The sequence below is a fragment of the Oncorhynchus gorbuscha genome, linkage group LG16 (genome assembly GCF_021184085.1).
Source record: "Oncorhynchus gorbuscha isolate QuinsamMale2020 ecotype Even-year linkage group LG16, OgorEven_v1.0, whole genome shotgun sequence".
Taxonomy (NCBI): Eukaryota; Metazoa; Chordata; class Actinopteri; order Salmoniformes; family Salmonidae; genus Oncorhynchus; species Oncorhynchus gorbuscha.
In genome coordinates this window covers 7,006,962-7,028,071 of record NC_060188.1, presented here as the reverse complement: position 1 = coordinate 7,028,071, position 21,110 = coordinate 7,006,962, and the positions used below count along the sequence as shown (strand labels likewise).

At 45.0% G+C, this 21,110-nt stretch overlaps 2 protein-coding genes across 5 annotated transcripts in view; both read right to left on the bottom strand.

Moving 5' to 3' along the window:
- The window catches only part of LOC123998933 (delphilin-like), a 29,122-nt gene extending 21,641 nt beyond the window's left edge, over nt 1-7,481 (bottom strand). Inside the window, exons 1-5 of the mRNA XM_046304188.1 lie at nt 7,039-7,481; nt 5,164-5,220; nt 3,808-4,061; nt 3,162-3,494; nt 2,828-2,982 (exon numbers count right to left, since the gene is read on the bottom strand). Coding sequence (XP_046160144.1) covers nt 2,828-2,982; nt 3,162-3,494; nt 3,808-4,061; nt 5,164-5,220; nt 7,039-7,120 — 881 coding nt within the window. The 5' untranslated portion in view covers nt 7,121-7,481. The remainder of the gene's footprint in view (nt 1-2,827; nt 2,983-3,161; nt 3,495-3,807; nt 4,062-5,163; nt 5,221-7,038) is intronic.
- A 1,340-nt stretch (nt 7,482-8,821) lies between these two features.
- On the bottom strand, nt 8,822-20,697 carry e4f1 (E4F transcription factor 1). 4 transcript variants are annotated; one of them, XM_046303970.1, is made up of 14 exons: nt 20,546-20,697; nt 19,927-20,069; nt 19,736-19,826; nt 19,335-19,525; nt 19,038-19,158; nt 18,778-18,930; nt 15,537-15,709; nt 15,010-15,249; nt 13,925-14,039; nt 13,370-13,587; nt 12,914-13,112; nt 12,463-12,635; nt 12,083-12,160; nt 8,822-10,710 (listed from the first exon to the last, which is right to left on the bottom strand). In XM_046303970.1, exons 1-14 carry the CDS (start codon nt 20,640-20,642, stop codon nt 10,342-10,344), a joined length of 2,361 nt encoding a protein of 786 aa, XP_046159926.1. In that variant the 5' UTR covers nt 20,643-20,697; the 3' UTR covers nt 8,822-10,341. The 4 variants fall into 4 exon arrangements, with proteins under 4 accessions (XP_046159926.1, XP_046159927.1, XP_046159928.1 ...); XM_046303971.1 differs by having other exon boundaries at nt 19,335-19,516; XM_046303972.1 differs by having other exon boundaries at nt 19,963-20,069.
- Between the last annotated feature and the right edge of the window lie 413 nt (nt 20,698-21,110).

The window sequence follows — 21,110 nt, the reverse complement described above, 5'->3', positions numbered from 1 at the left end:
CAGTTACTTGATGTGGAATAGAGTTCCATGTAGTCATGGCTCTATGTAGTACTATGTGCCTCCCATAGTCTGTTCTGGACTTGGGGATTGTGAAGAGACCTCTTGTGGCATGTCTTGTGGGGTATGCATGGGTGTTGGAGCTGTTGTGGGTGTCAGAGCTGTTGTGCATGTTGACATGCATTCAACATGTCAATAACCTCTCATAAATAAAGGTAGTGATGAAGTCAATCTATCCTCCACTTTCAGCCAGGAGAGATTGACATGCATATTATCTGAGCCAATTGCAATTTGCAATTGCAAAGGCACCTGACCACACAACTGAACAGTAGTCAAGGTGCGACAAAACCAGGGCTTTTAGGACCTGCCTTGTTGATATTGTTGTTAAGAAGGCGGAGCATCGCTTTATTATAAACAGACTTCTCCCCATCTTAGCTACTACTGCATCAATATGTTTTGACAGTTTACAATCTATGGTTACTCCAAGCAGTTTAGTCATCTCAACCTGCTCAGTTTCCACATGATTTATTACAAGATTTAGTTGAGGTTTAGGGTTTAGTGAGTGTTTGGTTCCAAATACAATGATTTGACTTTTAGGAATATCCTATCCCTTGCCACCCACTCTGAAACTAACTGCAGCTCTTTGTTGAGTGTTGCAGTCATTTCAGTCACTGTAGTAGCTGACTTGTATTGTGTTGAGTCATCCTCATACATAGGCAGTCTGGCTTTACTCAAAAATGTAGATTCTTCAAAGTAGCAATATTTAGCCTTGATGGCAGCTTTGCACACTCTTCTCTCAACCAGCTTCATGAGGTCGTTACCTGGAATGCATTTCAATTAACAGGTGTGCCTTGTTAAAAGTTCATTTGTGAAATGTATTTCCTTCTTAATGAGTTTGAGCCAATCAGTTGTGTTGAGACAATGTAGGGGAGGTATACAGAAATAATCCCAAGAACAAGAACAGCTCAAATAAGCAAAAAGAAATTACAGCCCATTATTATTTTAAGACATGAAGATCAGTCAATGAGGAACATTTCAAGAACTTTGAAAGTCTCTTCAAGTGCAGTCGCAAAAACCATCAAGTGCAGTCGCAAAAACCATCAAGTGCAGTTGCAAAAACCATCAAGTGCAGTCGCAAAAACCATCAAGTGCAGTCGCAAAAACCATCAAGTGCAGTCGCAAAAACCATCAAGTGCAGTCGCAAAAACCATCAAGTGTAGTCGCAAAAACCATCAAGCGGTTGAAAATGGCCCTCATGAGGACCACCACAGTGAACGGAAGACCCAGAATGAACTCTGCTACAGAGGATAAGTTCATTAGAGTTACCAGCCTCAGAAATTGCAGCCCAAACAAATGCTTCACAGGGCTCAAGTAACAGACAAATCTCAACATCAACTGTTCAGAGAAGAATCAAGCCTTCATGGTCGAATTGCTGCAACAACAAAAACTACTAAAGGACACCAATAAGAAGAAGAGACTTGTTTGGGCCAAGAATGAGCAATGGACATTAGACCAGTGGAAATCGGTCCTTTGGTCTGATGAGCCCAAATGTGAGATTTTTGGTTCCAACCACCGTGTCTTTATGGGACGCAGAGTAGGTGAACGGATGATCTTCGCATGTGTGGTTCCCACCGTGAAGCATGGAGGAGGAGGAGGTGTGATGGTGCTTTGCTGGCGACACTGTCTATGATTTATTTAGAATTCAAGGCACACTTAACCAGCATGGCTACCACAGCATTCTGCAGTAATATGCCATCTCATCTAGTTTGCGCTGAGTGGGACTATCATTTCTTTTTCAATAGTGCAATGGCCCAAAACACACCACCAGGCTGTGTAAGGGCTCCAAGAAGGAGAGTGATTGAGTGCTGCATCAGATGACCTGGTTCCACAATTACCAGACCTCAACCCAATTGAGATGGTTTGGGATGAGTTGGACCACAGAGTGAAGGAAAAGCAGCCAACAAGTGATCAGCATATGTTGGAACTCCTTCAAGACTGTTGGAAAAGCATTCCAGGTAAAGCTGGTTGAGAGAATGCCAAAAGGATGCAAAGTTGCCATCAAGGGAAAGGGTGGCTACTTTCAAGAATATAAAATATATTTTGATTTGTTAAACACTTTGTTGGTTACTACATGATTACATATGTGTTATTTCATAGTTTTGAATGAGTTGGTGTGTCCAAACTTTTGACTGGTACATTGTTTATAATATATGTTTTCCCCTAACCCTACTACCCCTCCCCTAATTTAAGTAAACTAATGGACAACACTTAGGCTTCTACTTCCAGCTCATATAGTACATACTATATACATTTTACAGACACAGTATATTTTACATGAGTTATATTTTGTTTGTTGTTATTCGCATCCTTCAGCTCCCCTCAACCCTTCCATCTCTGAACAGAATCCAATATGGATCTATTTGTCATATATGATATTCTATTTGCCATATCTTTTTCAAATGTGCTGTGATGTTTCACAAAAAGTTTTGAACCTATATACATTTGACGGACATCCCCCCTCCCTTGTAGGGTAAGCATTAGAATAGTCTAAATCGCCTCAATATTTGCAGCCATAGGTGACAATATCTCTCTAGGAGTTGATCCGTCGTCAGTATTGTGGAATCATTCTCTTTCTAATGACGCACTTAGTGAACGTGCTCTCTATGTGGTGTTTTGGGAAACGCATGTGACAACTTTGGCCGTTTTAGGAACAGTGCAGTGTTCAAATATTCGTAAGCTTATCTGGAAACCGGGCCCTTGTCTGACCCGACCATGACACAATGCCACAAAGAGGCGGCATGATAGCATGTTATAATCAGCTGATTGGTACCTGACGCTGTCAATCAGCTGCTGATGGTCCTCATTGATTAAGATGTCTGGGAGGGCTTCAGCTAGGTCCTCCACGTTCCGCTCGGCTGCGTACTGCTTCAGAACACCAAACAGCTGTTCCTTTATATCTGGCTCATCACCAAGCACCTCCTCCACCTGCAAGAAGAAGATAAACACAACTTGCTGTTGACCTCTGTGGGCTTCTGAGTGTGGAGACCTCCACAGATGGAGACGCAGACAGAGACAGAGTTGGAGACGGAAACAGACACAGGGGTGGAGACAGATGCAGAGACAGAAGACAAAGATGCAGGCACACACCCCTGCCACCCACACACCTTCTTGTTAAACTCCAGGGCCTTGTGTGCACGGTCCTGCCTGATACTATCCCCGCTCAGTGACACCTCCCTCATACTGTGGCTGAGGCGCTTGATCCTCCGTCTCATACTGAGCACGCCCAGACGCAGTGGGCGTCCCTGTGCCACCTTGATCATGGCCGCCGCCGTTTCGTGATGCTTGACAGGGATCCCGTTGACCTCCATGACGTAGTCACCGGCCCGGAGGCCGCTGCGGCCCGCCGGGGAGTTGGGTAGGCAGTCATCCACCAAGAGGGGGCAGTCTCCCACGATGGTGAAGCCGAAACGGCCGTCGGGGCCTGGGTTGATTTCCATCTAGTTAAGGGGAAGCAACAGTCAGATTAGAATTAGATGTGAAGACAATAAACTGTCTATTTGATAACTATCTGCATGGAAAGTAATGGACATTGTTTTGAAAGTACATGTCATTTTGCCCTAGACTTATGTGTTACCCAGCTCACAGTTCCAGATCAGTAGTAGTGATCACACTGAGGCTTAGGTAACATGCAACAACACTGTCACAACCAACTCCTATCTGCCTTTAAAAAATGTCTCTAGTGAAAAACCGAGGTCAAATGTCCACTATCTGCATCACTGAAGCCTAAATGATTTCCCAACTGTTCCAGACCTGTTCTATGCGTGACACCACTCCGATGCTGGGGGGTACAGTCTTCAGAGTCTGTGCCAGGGCCACCAGGGCCTGGGTGCTGAGAGAGGAAACCTCCTGGCCCTCGATGTCCACCACCTGGTCCCCAGGCTGCAGGCCCGCCAGGTAGGCACTGCTGCCCTCAATCACAGACAGGATGTAGCTGGGGCCCGCGCCCCCCAGAGTGAACCCAAACTCCTCCGGCCAGTTCTGATTGGTAGCCGGGAGGGTCAGGTCTGGAGAGTAGTCAGGATTGGGTTGGTTACTTAAGCCTGTTATACATAGCCTGGGTGCCAGTCTGTTTCTGCTGTCTTGACAACTCCTTATGGAACATGTTTGACTTGGCAATGACAGCAATGTAGTTGACAAGAGCACAAACAGATCTGGGACCAGGATACTTCTAAAACAAACACTGCTATTACCAGGGTCTAGAGTCCATGCCTTTCTCAAATACTATCCCCAAATATACCAGATTAAAGACCCAGTCACATGCACGCCTCCTGCTGTGGTAGAATGGTAAAACCTCATGGGTCCTTATTTGTTTTTACACCAGTAGGAGGCGTGGCAGGAATTCAGGGACTATAATGAGAATCCAGGTTTCCCCAAATACACTGGTGGAGACCCAGGTAAGACCACGGTCAGACCTGCCTCTGGACCAGGGATCCAAAGCAGGGTCTGATAACCTGGGATGACCTGAACACCCCAAAGACAGAGCCAGGTAAAACCAGGGTACCTTGATGTATTTGGGGTATAAGAGTGTAGATTATTTTAATAACAATGTCATGCAATGTCACATTATGATACCATTTAAATGGAGACTCAGCGATATGAGCAGCTGTGTGAAGAACCAAAGATACTGGAGAGTGAGTGCCATGCAAGAGGCTGCACTTGTGAGCATGCACACCACAGAGCATCTGCACATGTTCACGAGAGTTTGCGTCACTCTCCTGCAACATGATAGCTGCGTGACAACAACTGCGGAGGAGATTTGCCTCTTGCTTCGCGCTCTTTGATGTTTTGGAAGTCGTCCCGATCTGCTAATGGTACATTTGTATCGCTGAGTCTACCTTTAACTACATTGTAGTCTCTTTTCACAGTTGCTTGTCTCAGAGGCGGAGACAAGTGGCAGTGAAGACACTACTACAATGTAGCTGTACTTGACTGACCTGGGTTGAAATACTTTATCTGGGCTTGATTGAGCTTGCCTGGCACAATGGAACCAATGGAATAGTTGCAAAACTACAAACCTTACCCATCTGGAACCCCAGGCAGGCTAAATCAAACGCTAAAAGTATTTGAACCCAGATCTGGGACTTGAAACTAGTTTAAAAGTCTTACTGATATTCATTGGATTATTCATTGGAGGACAGCCCATTTGTTGACGGAAAGCATCATCTGAATGGGCGAGAGAACCAGAGACTGAAGCGTCACAAGAATGAAATGGGTTGAGGAGGTTTTTCTGCTCTTGAGGGACATCCACAATGGTCGAACACAATGGTATCACTCTTTAACAGACACTATCATACCTCCATAGTATAACGCCCCGCTTGGAGGGTTCGAGAGTGGAACATCAACTATTGGAAAAAACTTGACTTTATTATATAATAGCAATCAATGAGAAATAACCCAATCAATAACAAATATAGTCAATGTTTCGAGAGATCAAATATTAGCAACACCTAGTTTTGAGCCCACCTGTCCTCTCTGTCAAGAACAGGTCAAACTGAATACGTTTCCACCATATTGTTTTTACAGATCAACTTGCTTTAAGACCAGTGATCATGATGGACAGAACATGAGCAAATGATTCTGTTTTAGACTGTTGGGACTCAGCCTATGTCTGTCATAGCTTTCTGTTCTGAACTGCTGGCCCTCCCCTGGTCACTGGCCTCATTCTCATACTGCAGTCAGTGGGTGCCACTCAATACTCCACAAAATGGCTTCCTATTCTCGTCTCCTCACACTCATCCGCACTGATCTGAACAGACGCGATAGCTGAAGGCAAAGTGGCAGATCGAGGCCTATCAAAATGACTTGCTTTATCTTGTCAAGTTGTTTCAGATCAGTGCAGTTGAAGGAAAGCTGGATACAAGGAGAGGAAACATCTTTAGATTATTGAGATGTACCCATTCATTCTCCTCACTCTCTCCTGTACCAGATTGTTAACCTCCTAACACTGAAGTCTACAGCCTTATTCAGCCTCAGCCTTATTCATTTAATAGGCCATATGATGATCCTATGAGGATTCGTGTTTAATGAAAAGATTAATTTGTTCCATGACTACAGCAGGCAGTTTATGCAATTTCAATGATTGAAGTGGCAATCTTTCTCTCATTCTGAAGGGGTGCATGAAGAGACACACACACACACACACACACACACACACACACACACACACACACACACACACACACACACACACACACACACACACACACACACACACACACACACACACACACACACACACACACACACACACACACACACACACACACTCTCTCTCTCTCTTTCTTTCACCCTCTGTCTCTTTCTCTTTCTGTATCTCTCTCTTTCTGTCTCTATGTTTCTCTCTTAGAAACGGGTGCATGAAGACACACTCACGCACACACACTCTCTCTCTCTCTTTCTCTCACTCAGTACCAATGTGTAAAGGTAGCCAATTGTATGTGGATTTCTTATAGTGAACAAGAAATGGATGGTCAGATCAGTTTGAGACAATTCAAAGGAGAAAAGCTGGCAACAGTGGCATCATTACATAGTTCAACACTGACTTTGCAGGGAAAATAAAAAAAGTGATGGTGTTATGAAAATGTACGAGCCTCGGATTATCTGAATAAAAGTTCAGAACACAGTGAGAACACGTCGTTCTATATTTCACTTTGTAAGTCTCCATGTATTGTGTCATAAAACAACTAAGTCTAAAGTAACGTGTCAAAATAAATTGGGACATCTAGACCTGTGAGGAAGTACATTGGTTAAATCAAACATTTCTTTCTCCGATGTACCAGGACACGCAACCCCACCGTCGAGATTAAATTTCCCACGGCCTTCTTCTCTCTTCTCCAAATCTGAAATACATCTGAAGCCCGCGACCTAGATATACACACACAGCTTTAGTCCTTTTGTTCTCTTCTGTCTCTTCTCCTCCTCTCTTCAGAAGAGAGGGATGAAGCAGATAAGAGGAATAATGAAAATGAATGAAAGACTTACAGAAATCTTTGGAGGCACCGCGAGGTCCAGACTTGCTCTGGCGCAGCGAGAAGCGGCCTTTGCGGCTCAGAAAGCGCCTCATCTTGACGCTGGTGGTGTCTACTGAGATGTCAAGGTTTGCGAGGACACGTCCAGTCAACGGCCCAAAGTCCCCGTCTCTGGTGCCCAGTTACGCCCTTACCCTCTCTCTAGCTCCTGTACCCAGCTCCAGCACCCCCACCAAGACCTACAACCCAAACCCTCTCACGAGGTCACATCAGCGTACGAGTATGTCTCCCTTTCACGGATCAAAGAACCAGAGATATGGGCCAAAAGAGGAGAAGGAGGCTGGGAGAGAGAGGAGACGGTCTGTAAGTCAGGCTCCCCATCGCAGGTAAAAATCTGCCGGCCCACAGCCCTAGCAAGCTGCTATCACGGAGCGCCCATACAAAAACTGGGACACTTTGTCCTCTAATGATTCTTTCGTGAGAAAAGGTAGCGCGAAGCCCCATTTTTCTATAAATACCTCTGCCTCTCTCTCTTTCTCACACGCTCTCCTCCTACCCTCTCTCGCTCTGGTTCTTTCAGATGGGGCCCTCTCTAAGGGCTGAGGACTGACCCAGAAACAGTGAGGAGAGCCAGCCAGGGACACTTCTCTCTGATTAGAGCGTGTCAACCTCAGTGTTGAGGCACTGTAGTCTATAGGCAGTAGGCACACAATGGCTCCTCAAGGTTCATCTAGGAAACTTGAGATTGAGGGAACAGGTTAAAGGTTACACCTTCCAGGTAGCATACCATCCTTACATTCCTGAGGCTGGTGAATGTCTATTATACCTGATGGTAACTTCCAGAACCTTGGCTGAGGATCAGCACGAGAGCAATCCTGGTTCCCTGTTAGACACTGACGTCAAGCATGCAACCCCCCCCCCCCCCCCCCCCAACTGGCTACCTGAAAGTGAGACCTGTTCAATTTCAAATCACCCGTTACAGTAGTCTTGTAGATGTGAAATGATAGCAATATGGTGATAGCTCCACCTTGCACTGTAATAGGTTATGTGGACCAGCCACCACATTGCTTACACTTATAACCTTTCAGATCTAGTGTCTAAGAGTAGGGGTGAGGTGTCAGTTTGAAATTTGGCAGTATCCCTCAGTATGAGCCCTGAGGAAACCATGTCCTATTGGTAAGTGTTTACCCCTCCGGGGCTGACTTGACCTCATTGGAATCGTGATAAGTGTGTTGCCAGTGGGAGATGCAGGCAGCAGCACTACAGCTGTGGAGTGTCCTCTGTTCTAGTAGTGATCATGGCTCATGTGAAACTCTGCCAAATACATCTCTAGAGATGATCATGTTCAACAACATACAGTATGAGGAAACTCATCAGGGAAACAAAGTGACTGTGATGTTTGAGTAGGTGTGTCTTTGATTGGACACAACGTCAGCAGAGTAAGGTTTAGTTATGAATGGCTGGATCACCATGCCAGTATGTACAATGCAACGGGCCAGAATCACTGCTTTGTTTAGTAGAGATGTCTAATAATTTACTGTATTTACTTTGCTAGCCACAGGCATGACAACAAATCCCCCATGGGGACACACACACACACACACACAATTATATTTCCTAATTCCACAACCAAAAATAGTTTGTACAAAATACTTCAAAGGCAACACAATTGCAGAAAAAAATATACCTCAATACACCATTGGCATTAAATCATGTGAAAATGCCCTGTTCATCTTACAGTAGAAGACTATGGGGGATTTCGGACTTTGATAAGGAAAAAGCCAAAGACATGGTTATACGTTTTGTTTCATGATTGTTTTATTTATATCAAGTAGCCTGATCCCATTTCATCTATGATAGTTCAAAAGGACTCTCTCAGAGTAAAGGGCAGCTGTACAAAAAACCCAGAGGGGTGAAAAGATGTCTTCATTCTGACAGTCTTGAGAGAATGTGAGCGAAAGGCATGGGAGTAAAAAGCATGGGAGCAAAAAGCATGTGAGCAAAAAGCATGGGAGCAAAAAGCATAGGAGCAAAAAGCATGGGAGCAAAAAGCATAGGAGCAAAAAGCATGGGAGCAAAAAGAGTGAATGAGAAAAGTAAAGAGAGAAGAGACAGAAGGCAACAACAACCACAGGCAAGGTGAGCAGCAAGGCTGCTTTGTCCTGAATCTGCCAGGCTGACGAATCCACTCCCGCTCCTCCATCTGGGACTCACTGAGAGCTGCTGGGTTGCCCACGGCAACTATAAACACCAGACCCAATAAATCGATCAATAACTGAATCAACCGATCACTTCTCAGCCTGCTTTTCAGTCAGGTATACAGTACACAGGAACCATTCATCCATAACAAGCACATTTTTCACATCCACAGGACAAAGAAATTCCTTTTAGTCTTCTGCAGAAACTCAATTCTCAAAGATGACAAAGTTGTACTGAAAGTAGCATTTATTCATTCCACGCAAACGGAGCCAGTCAAGTAATAGATCACAGCATTTGGCAGTAGTGAGGCTGTCCGTCTACTGTAAGGGTGATGTGTAATGGAGACACATCAGCAGTACAGTCCAACAGCATCAGATCACAGTCATATTCACTGGGCAACCAAGAGTAGAAATAGTCTAATAAGAAATGCTTATTTAGTTTCTTCCGTTGCCAAACATTTTAATATGGTATGCCCTAATGAATTTTTAAGTCTATGGTCAAGCATAACAGAATATTTTATAATGAATCTGTCCACGGTAAACAACTCCAGTCATTAGGTAGTATAATTGTTTTAATTAAGGGGGGTATTTTATAAAGTTGACATCTCCTGGTGTAATGTCTAAGTGTAACAGAAACAGTGAACATTCTAGGGCTTTTAAGTACTTGAGCTCCTGTGACCTCACTTTAAGCTTACTGTTCGTACCTTGTGATTGGTTGTGCAGTGTTGACATTACAGTTAATTGTACTAAAATGAAGGCAGCTCCACTCCTGTCCAAGTAAAACTTACACTTCAGTCCTCCTTACTTCAGTGACTTAAGACAGAGTACTCTTCCAATAATTGATTGCAATCCTTACCCAATATAAATGGACTAATACTGTCAAATAAAATGCCAAACTTTATACAAACAGAATCTTTCAACCTTATAAAACGACAGTCCTCATGCAAACTGTCCATAATACAAGCCAACTCCTCAAACATAGACCAATGTTCCCATTCAAAGTCCTGAGTTCTCATAAGAAACTCTTCATAAGACATTCTGTTCTTATAAAAACACACCGTATTCATAACTCATGTAAAGTCCTGAGTTTTCATAAGACACTTCATAACACAAATCAATCATATAATGACTGTCTGGATCTCCACCTCCTCCGATGATGTAATAACAAACTCCTCCTCCTGCTGCTGTTCCATCACCTCGACCATGTCCTCGCCCCCCGATGTTGTTACCATGGTGACCGTGCCATCGGGCGTTTCCAGTGCGCCGCCTCCTGCCAGAAGGGTTCCGTCGCTGATGGCTGAGGCCAGGGTCATGGCGACCTGCGCGGTCAGGTTCTCAGGCGTCGCTATGGTGATGGTGTCACCACAGTCGGAGATGGATGTGCCCTCGTCCATGGAGACATTGCGCACAATGATTTGGTGGCCGCCGATGCCACCACGTGATTGGTTGACGATCTGCTGCACCACCTTCATGATGTGGTTGCCCATCTGAAAGGTGGGTAGAGCGGGGTGAGTATTGAGATGCCTTAGTGTCTACCTAATAGTTGATTTATCTATGGCTGAAACGTAGACTGTAAATTGACCACAAAAAGTCCAAACATATGTTTGACTAAAACATAAGCATTTCAAGACCTGCTTATATTTGTATATGTGGGAATACTTGGGAACAGATTCCTTAAATTAAAATCACTTGGAGATGGTTTCCTGGTGTTTTTACAGTCTTATGTCCAGCAATGAAAATCTTTAAACAAAATACATTTAGTTGAAAATACATTTTGCTCAGAAAACTTGAGGGGCCAAATAAAACCACCCGCCAGTTGGAGAATGAAACTAAGTTTCACTGCAATTTTGAAATGTAGACAGATCAGTTGTTGGATTTTTTTGTGTTATGATGAACTTCACAGGGTGGCGAGGGTCTTATTATTCTGGTGACATGATGATCGATGCTTGACAGCCGTTTGACATGTACAAATATTCTCTCATCCATAATAATCTGATCATGTAGACTAGCCTACCTGCAATGTATCTGAGAGCTGTTGGCTAGAGCGCACGTGCCAGGAGGCATATTTGCTATTTAACAGTTTTTGGTAGAGTTGAAAATGAGATGAAAACACATTTAACTTTAGATTTTTATTCGGTATATGAAAAAGTAAACCGAAAAAAAGAAGACATTTTGAAGGGCCTCCCGGGTGGCGCAGTGGTCTAAGGCAGTGCCACCAGAGACTCTGGGTTCGAGCCCAGGCTCTGTCTCGGCCGGCCGCGACCGGGAGGTCCATGGGGCGACGCACAATTGGCCTAGCGGTGTCCGGGTTAGGGAGGGTTTGGCCGGTAGGGATATCCTTGTCTCATCGCGCACTAGCGACTCCTGTGGCGGGCCGGGCGCAGTGCACGCTGACCACGACCGCTAGGTGTACGGTGTTGCGCTGTGTTAAGAAGCAGTGCGGCTTGGTTGGGTTGTGTTTCGGAGGACGCATGGTTCTCGACCTCTCCCGAGCCCGTACGGGAGTTGTAGCGATGAGACAAGACAGTAACTACTAATAATTGGATACCACAAAATTGGGGAGGAAAAGGGTGTGAAAAAAAGGACGTGTGCACTGATATCAGCAACAAGTCAGTTTGGTGGAAACACCGGTGGATAATCTGCAGATTTTCTTTATGCAGATTTTATATTTGCATGAAAATCTGTCACCAATTGGATGGAAACTTGGCTTTGGTCGCATGTTAACTATATGTCTATGACCAAGCAAACCGTGAAAGGTGTTTATGTGTAGGGAGGCGAGCGCGTCTAAGCCATCAAGACATAAAACCACTAGAACACAATTTCTTGGCTCCAGGAGAAATAGGAGAGCAGAGCACTGACCTGATTCTGGTTGTCTTGGATGAGAGTCACCTCCTCGCCCTGCCCCTCTTCTTCCTCCTCCTCCTCCACTCCTGGGGCCTGGGGAGAAGAGACAGGACACGTGAACTACAGAACCTTCCATACATACTGACAGCATCATTTATGGATGTGATGATGCATCTAATTTCTGTGAGAAAAACAGATGAATATTCTATTAACAACTGCGTTTCCATCAGCACCTTGTCTATGTTTGTGCCTAAAGCTCTGCCAGGTCAAGTTGAAACATTCAGTGAATTCAGCAAAAAGTCTGGACATATTACTTTCACATTTTCGGCAGTGTGAAATGGGTAATAGATCCATAAGGAGAATAACCCCCCCCGCCCATCTATGAATGGTCTCACCCTAATGATGTATTCCTGGGTGTCAGCCACCACAGAGGAGAACTCCACCAGCACAGCGTGGGGGTCGTCTGACACGATGGCTGCTGTGGCCAGGCTGTCTGCAGAAACCTGCTCCTCTGAGACCAGCATGCCTTCCTCCCCAGACCCCTCCTTCTGGCCAGCATAACAGCCACCTGGACACACAAACACAATGTAATCCTGTGTAGTGCTATTTGGCTGTTTGCTTGTGTCAATTGTGGAATTGATAACATGTATCGGCTAATATATACTTCATCAATTAAAAATCAGGGCCATTGTCAGCCTATCCTAATGTAAGTCGGGAGTACACGCATAAAGAATAGTAACACTAATATCACTGATAAGATCAATGCCAGATACACCAGATTCATAGAATCGGACATTGATCTGAATGCTGTACATGACCCAGGAGACAAGTGTTAATCATCCTGACCTTTGGCACGTAAATGGCGGTTGAGGGTGCCATGCTCAGCGAAGCCCCGCCCACACTTGTGGCACTTGAAGGGCTTCTCTCCGGTGTGATGGCGGATGTGGCGCACTAGAGAGCCCTTCTCCCTGAAGCCCCGCGAGCAGAACTGGCACACGTACGGCTTCTCCTGGGCGTGCGTCCGCTGGTGCACCTGCAAGGCATTCTGGGACAAAAGGGGAGGGGGAAAAAAATGATAAATTAAATCGACATCTGTTAGTCAACCAATTCACTTCTGACATGCGAGAAAAATTGCTGAGATAACCGTTCAAACGAAGAGGCACCCCGAAACTTGACTTAAATGGCAGGAGTCTGCTAATGTTAAGAGACTAAATAAAACGTACGAATTCAACAACTTTCAGTCGGAATATTTTGCCTGCTCACGGCTTCCTTGGTTGAAATAAAAGTTGAGTATGAACAAACCTTGGTCTTGTATCCCTTGTCACAGCTGTTGCAGTTGTACGGCCGTTCCTCCGAGTGGGCCCTCATGTGTTCCCGGACGTGTCCGATGGTCTTGTACAGCTTGCCGCACTCACCACACTTATACCGCCTCTCACTCAGGTGGACCTCCATGTGCTTCTTCAACAGGTAGCCTGTCAGGAACTCTTTCTGACACATCACACACCTGAAGGGCTTGCAGCCTGCAGAGAACACACAGATGAGCTACTGTAGGTCGTGTTCATCAGTGAACGCAACAGGTAGTCCCTCCCCTTCAGACCGGTTTCCTTGGAGACTAATGAACACGACCCAGGGAGAGAGACACTGGGGAGATTTGAGAAAATGTAATAAACAGGGAATACATGATATAGACGCATCTGATTTTGAAACCTTGGCTGAATCCTCTTACCACCCCAATCATTTGATATCAATGGATCACCTATGGTGTGTGTGTTGACTAATGATGTAAAGAAACAATGGGTTATGACGAGACTATCGTTAAAGGAAATCATTAAAAAGAAATGGAGACAGTGGTCTTACCGAGGTGACCTTTGACATGGAAGCGGAGGTAGTTGAGCGCCTTAAAGGAGCGACTACAGTGAGGACACTTGTGACTTTTAGACGGCGGCAGATCCTCCTGCTTGTCAGATATGTCCTACATGGCAGGGCAAAGGACATACACCATGATTATCAACCTCCCGCTGTAGGTGAGAGTATACACCATGATTATCAACCTCCCGCTGTAGGTGAGAGTATACACCATGTTTATCAACCTCCCGCTGTAGGTGAGAGTATACACCATGTTTATCAACCTCCCGCTGTAGGTGAGAGTATACACCATGTTTATCAACCTCCCGCTGTAGGTGAGAGTATACACCATGTTTATCAACCTCCCGCTGTAGGTGAGAGTATACACCATGTTTATCAACCTCCCGCTGTAGGTGAGAGTATACACCATGTTTATCAACCTCCCGCTGTAGGTGAGAGTATACACCATGTTTATCAACCTCCCGCTGTAGGTGAGAGTATACACCATGTTTATCAACCTCCTGCTGTAGGTGAGAGTATACACCATGATTATCAACCTCCTACATGGCAGGGCAAAGGACATACACCATGATTATCAACCTCCTGCTGTAGGTGAGAGTATACACCATGTTTATCAACCTCCCGCTGTAGGTGAGAGTATACACCATGATTATCAACCTCCCGCTGTAGGTGAGAGTATACACCATGTTTATCAACCTCCCGCTGTAGGTGAGAGTATACACCATGTTTATCAACCTCCCGCTGTAGGTGAGAGTATACACCATGTTTATCAACCTCCCGCTGTAGGTGAGAGTATACACCATGTTTATCAACCTCCCGCTGTAGGTGAGAGTATACACCATGTTTATCAACCTCCCGCTGTAGGTGAGAGTATACACCATGTTTATCAACCTCCCGCTGTAGGTGAGAGTATACACCATGTTTATCAACCTCCCGCTGTAGGTGAGAGTATACACCATGTTTATCAACCTCCCGCTGTAGGTGAGAGTATACACCATGTTTATCAACCTCCTGCTGTAGGTGAGAGTATACACCATGTTTATCAACCTCCTGCTGTTCCCAATTCACTAACTCACCACCATCTCCTCAGCTTCCATCTCCACACACTCCTCCATCACCTGGATCTCTGTCATCCTGCCCTCCATGTCCCTGACCTGCAGGACCTCTTTAGGCATCCCGTCCAGTGCCTGCTCCTCGGCCTCCTCCACCTCCTCAGTGACTGCCTCCAGGGCGATGCCAGAGTTGATGATGGCCTGGCAGATGAGGTTGTCCCCCTCGGCCACCAGGGCATCTGCCTGAGCCTGGTCCAAGATAACCTAGGGATGGGGAACCAGATAAGTAAAGTGGGTCCAACGTGGCCCTAGGAAAAATGTGGAACATCCAAAGAGGTTATATTAAACATCAGAGATTTGAGATACAAAGGAAATGCTTGAGGGTGGTTTTCTCCATTTTCTTTCATCTGCACTGATGTGATAGAAATGGACAGGCATTCAGAACATGGCCTTTACCTATCCTGTGATTTCAGATCACACAAATTAACAAGTGTGAGAGGAGACGAGTAAGACATTTTACAGTACTGGAATGCATCCAGATCTCCACACACCTGCTGTTCCTGCCCTTCTCCCTCTACCTCCATGTGGAAGTGGACCTCGTGGATGACTTCCTGTCCTCCGCTGTCAGTCTCCACCACGCTGACCACTGCCGCCTGCGCTTCCTCTTCCTCCTGCTGCTCCACTTCCTGCTGAGCAGCCAATGAGGCGGCCTCTGCCTCTACTCCTGAAATACAAACATGACACCATCAATACCTATATATTTCCCTGTCCAGCTACTTATCTACCGATAGATCCATATATTTAATCTTTCTATCCATATATTTATCTTTCCATATAGTAATCTCCATCTTTCCATATAAACAGAAGTACACTACCGGTTAAGTTTTAGAACATCTACTCATTTAAGGGTTTTTCTTTATTTTTACTATTTTCTACATTGTAGAATAATAGTGAAGACATCAAAACTATGCAATAACACATATGGACTCATTTAGTAATTTTAAAAAAGTGTTAAACAAAATCTATTTTACATTTGAGATTCTTGAGGTTCATGCGGTAGTCACCTGGAATGCATTTCAATTAACAGGTGTGTCTGTTCATTGTGGAATTTCTTTCCTTCTTAACGCATTTGAGCCAATCAGTTGTGTTGTGACAAGGTAGGGGGTACACAGAAGACAGTCCTATTTGGTAAAAGACCAAATCCATATTATGGCAAGAACAGCTCAAATTAGCAAAGAAAAAGTAATGATGGACTGTCATTTAAGACATGAAGATCAGTCAAGGCAGAACATTTCAAGGACTTTGAAAGTTTCTTCAAGTGCAGTCACAAAAACCATCAAGCGCTATGATTAAACTGGCTCTCATGAGGACCACCACAGGAATGGAAGACCCAAAGTCTAATGCAGAGGATAAGTTACCAGCCTCAAAAATTGTAGCCCAAATAAATGCTTCACAGAGTTCAAGTAACAGAGATCTCAACATCAACTGTTCAGAAGAGAATGTGTGAATCAGGCCTTCATGGTCAAATTGCTGCAAAGAAACCACTACTAAATGACACCAATAAGAAGAAGAGACTTGCTTGGGCCAAGAAATACAAGCAATAAGACCAGTGGTAATATATCCTTTGGTCTGGAGTCCAAATTGAGATGCGATGTGGGTGAACGGATGATCTCTGCATGTGTATTTCCCACAGTGAAGCATGGAGGTGGTGTTAAGGTGTGGGGGTGCTTTGCTGGTGACACGGTCAGTGATTTATTTAGAATAAGGCACACTTAACCAGTATGGCTACCACAGCATTCTGCAGCGATACACCACGCCATCCCATTTGGTTTGGGCTTAGTGGGATGATCATTTGTTTTTCAACAGGACAATGACCCCCACCACACCTCCAGGCTGTGTAAGGGCTATTTTACCAAGAAGGAGAGTGATGGAGTGGTGCATCAGATGACCTGGCCTCCACAATCCCCCGACCTCAACCAAATTGAGATGGTTTGGGATGAGCCGGACCGCAGAGTAAAGGAAAAGCAGCCAACAACTACTCAGCATGTGGGAACTCCTTCAAAACTGTTGGAAACGCATTCCAGGTGAAGCTGGTTGAGAGACTGCCAAGAGTGTGCAAAAGGGTGGCTATTTTGAAAAATGTCAAGTATATTTTGATTTGTTAACACTTTTTTAGTTACTACATGATTACATATATGTGTTATGTCATAGTTTTGATGTCTTAATATTATTCTACAACGTAGAAAATAGTACAAATAAAGAAAAACCCTTGAATAAGTAGTTATTCTAAAACTTTTGACTGGTAGTGCACGTGGAAACCCCTTCAAATTAGTGGATATGCCTATTTCAGCCACACCTGTTGCTTACGGGTGTATAAAATCGAGCTTACAGCCATCCAAACTCCATAGACAAACATTGGCAGTTGAATGGCCTTACTGAAGAGCTCAGTGACTTTCAACGTGGCAGGTCAGTGACTTTTCAAATCAGTTCATCAAATTTATGCCCTGCTAGAGCTGCCCCGGGCAACTGTAAGTGCTGTTATTGTGAAGTACAAACGTCTAGGCGCAACAACGGCTCAGCCGCGAAGTGGTAGGTCACAGGCTCACAGAACGGGACTGCCGAGTGCTGAAGCTCGTAAAAATCACCTATCCTCAGTTGCAATCCTCACTATAGAGTTCCAAACTGCCTCTGAAAGCAATGTCAGCACAATAACTGTTCATGAGTGTAACAGTATAACTTTATACCATCCCCTCACCCATACCCGGGTGCGAACCAGGGACCCTCTGCACACATCAACAACTGACACCCACGAAGCATCGTTACCCATCGCTCCACAAAAGCCGCGGCCCTTGCAGAGCAAGGGGAACCACTACTTCAAGGTCTCCGAGTAGGTGACGTCACCGATTGAAACGCTATTTAGCGCGCACCACCGCTAACTAAGCTAGCCGGTTCATATCCGTTACAAGTGCTTCATGAAATGGGTTTCCATGGTCGAGCAGCAGCACACAAGCCTAAGATCACCATACACAACGCCAAGCGTCGGCTGGAGTGGTGTAAAGCTTGCCGCTTTTACCTCAGGAGCAGTGTAAACACGTTCTCTGGAGTGATGAATCACGTTACACCATCTGGCAGTCTGATGGAAGTATCCGGGTTTGGCGGATACCAGGAGAACACTACCTGTCTGAATGCATAGTGCCAAGTTTGTTGGAGGAGGAATAATGGACTGGGGGTATTTTCATGGTTTGGGCTTGGTCCCTTAGTTCCAGTGAAGGGAAATCTTAACTACAGCATACAATGACATTCTAGATGATTCTATGCTTCCAACTTTGCGGCAAAAGTTTGGGGAAGGCCCTTTCATGTTTCAGCATGACAATGCCCCCGTGCACAAAGAGAGGTCCATACAGAAATGGTTTGTTGAGATCAGCGTAGAAGAACTTGAGTGGCCTGCAGAGCCCTGACCTCAACCCTATCGAACACCTTTGGGATGAATTGGAACGCCAGCCTTATCGCCCAACATCAGTTCCCGACCTCACTAAGGCTCATGGCTGAATGGAATCAAGTCCCCACAGCAATGTTCCAACATCTAGTGGAAAGCCTTCCCAGAAGATTGGAGGCTGTTATAGCAGAAAAAGGGAAACCAATTCCATATTAACGCCCATGATTTTGAAATGAGATGTTCGACAAGCAGGTGTCCACATAATTTCAGTCATGTGGTGTATGTATCCTACCATCTATCCAGATATCTATCCATCCATGCATGCATGATCCCTCAATCTTTTGACAGACTGCTACCTTTCTGCTGTCCGTCCTTGCTGACGAGAATCTCCTTGTACTGGTTGAAGCGGATCTTCTCAGTGCATGGGGTGATGGACTTGAGATGTCTGGTCAGAGCCCCTGACTCCCTGAAGGAGAGCCCACACAGGTTACAGTGGTACGGGCGCTCGTCTGGGGGAAGAGAGGGAGAGAGACTGATGATGGAGATAGGAAACGAAGCTGCATATCACATGCATCAAAATCTCATTCTGAGCCCACCCCCTTCCAGTCCACTGTACCTGTGTGACGGCGGTTGTGACGAATCAGGGAGCCTTTGGTTCGGAAGGCACTCCCACAGAGCTCGCAGGGGAAATTCTTATTCTCACTGTGGGTGATCATATGGGTTCTCAGGATGTTTGTCTAGAAAAAAGGTAGACAGAAAAGGTTTGTTTGATTGAGCATAAACAAGGGAAGAACAAAATCACTGACAGTCATGATTTCCAAACTTTCTTCCAGACTAGACAAGGTAGTGACAATCTGTACAGGTTCATTCTCAGATCTATATCAACAGGAAGCACAGGTGCAGTACAACTCACCGTTTTGAATGTCTTCTCACATGTTTGGCAAATGTAGCGTCCATCTTTGTTGACCCTGTAGACTGGCTTGTCTGCACCGTCAGGGCTGTGGGCCTCAGTCCCCTCTGTTTGGACAGTTGCCTTCCCTGTGCCACCCCTCTTCCTACGACTTCGAGAGGAGTGGCCTTCAACTTCTACCTCACCTGAGAGAACTTAAGGCTGGTTAATTCAGTCCCCTCAAATAATTTAACCCATTTCCACTGGGTATGAAAGTCAAAACAGGAGGAAATTGGGTTTCTGACAGAATATAAAGTCTTTGCCATGAGAAGAAACCATAAATCAATTAAATAATGTCTTATCAGTTACGGACAGATGATACTGGAGGGTGCCAGAGAGCAAAAAGTCAAGGAACATTGACTGACCATTGATGTTGGACTTGTCTGGTTCATCTGAAGACAGTCCACTTCCATCCATTCTTGTCAAGGTAGCAGAGGTTCCATCTGGGGCAAACACCTGACCAAACAAACGTTTTGACATATCACACCATTCACTTATGAATTCTACAATCTAAACCGAGTAGGCACCGGGTGTACAATTGCCCGGGCAAGCCTACTTTTTGGATGTCATCTCGGGGTTTATTGACGGGCACCTGGGGTTCCTGTGCCCGCGTGCAGTTCTGCTGAAGCTTGTGCTGGATGAATGCCTCCAGCGTACAAAACTCGGACTGGCAGCGTCCGCACTTGTGGACATCTTCATCTGCAAGTGAAATGCGTGAAAAACACGCGTACAGTCAAGAACAACACACTTAAAAATAAATTGTAAACCGTTCAATGTTGTTGTTGACTGGCTAGCTAATTAATTGACACATGCAAGTGATTGGACATTGACAAAGCGAAGTTAGCTAGCTACTGTAGCAAGTGCAGCCGCCAGCTAACTTAGCTAATGTTAGCATATTTAGCAAGCCTAGCTGGCTGGCAAGGCTAAAACCGATAAGTGTAAAGTTCAACTACAATCCGAGGATGCTAACTAACTAAATCTGACCAGCGCGACCTACACTAGTTGGCTAGCTAGGTGGATAGATAGCATTGACCCGATACAGCGCAAGCTAGAGTGCACCGACCTTATTTTGTTGTCTACCAAGCAAGCTAGATAAATTGAATCAATTGGAGTGGGCCTACATATATGACAATATAACAAATATATGACTGTTTTTGCACGTAAACTGTCTTTACCTTCATCTCCGAGAGTTGTTTGAATTGTGACGATGTTGTTGCCGTGATCCGTTTGCTCGCTCACTGTTTCTGCCGTATTATTATTTTCTACATTCATGTCGTTTGAGTTCTCCGTCTCTGTCGCAACGCTACTAGAGAGAAAACATGGCGGATTTACGACCTCGTAGTCATAACAACAAAAGTGCAATACGAGGGAAGGAGGGAGAAGAGACAAATCATAGGACGACTTGGATTTTGAATTATGCGTTTTACCAGATGTTGGTAAAAATTGGTCAACTCTAATGTCTGAAATTATCATGCGCAGGATTTAAATAAATATTATCAAGAATTTGCAAAATATTCCAGAATTGGATATATATCACGACATGTCTGCTCTACAATGTGAGTGTATTCCATAAAATCTATGCCCCTGTCATTCTCTACAAGAGGGCAAACTTGTCCACAGCATGGCATTGATGCGATGCCTCATGATTTCCGTATTCTTTTCATTTGAAGACCCACGGTGCGGTGTGACCCCGAGCCGCGAACTGTCAAACGAATGCAACGTAACCCGATTGTTGCCTGG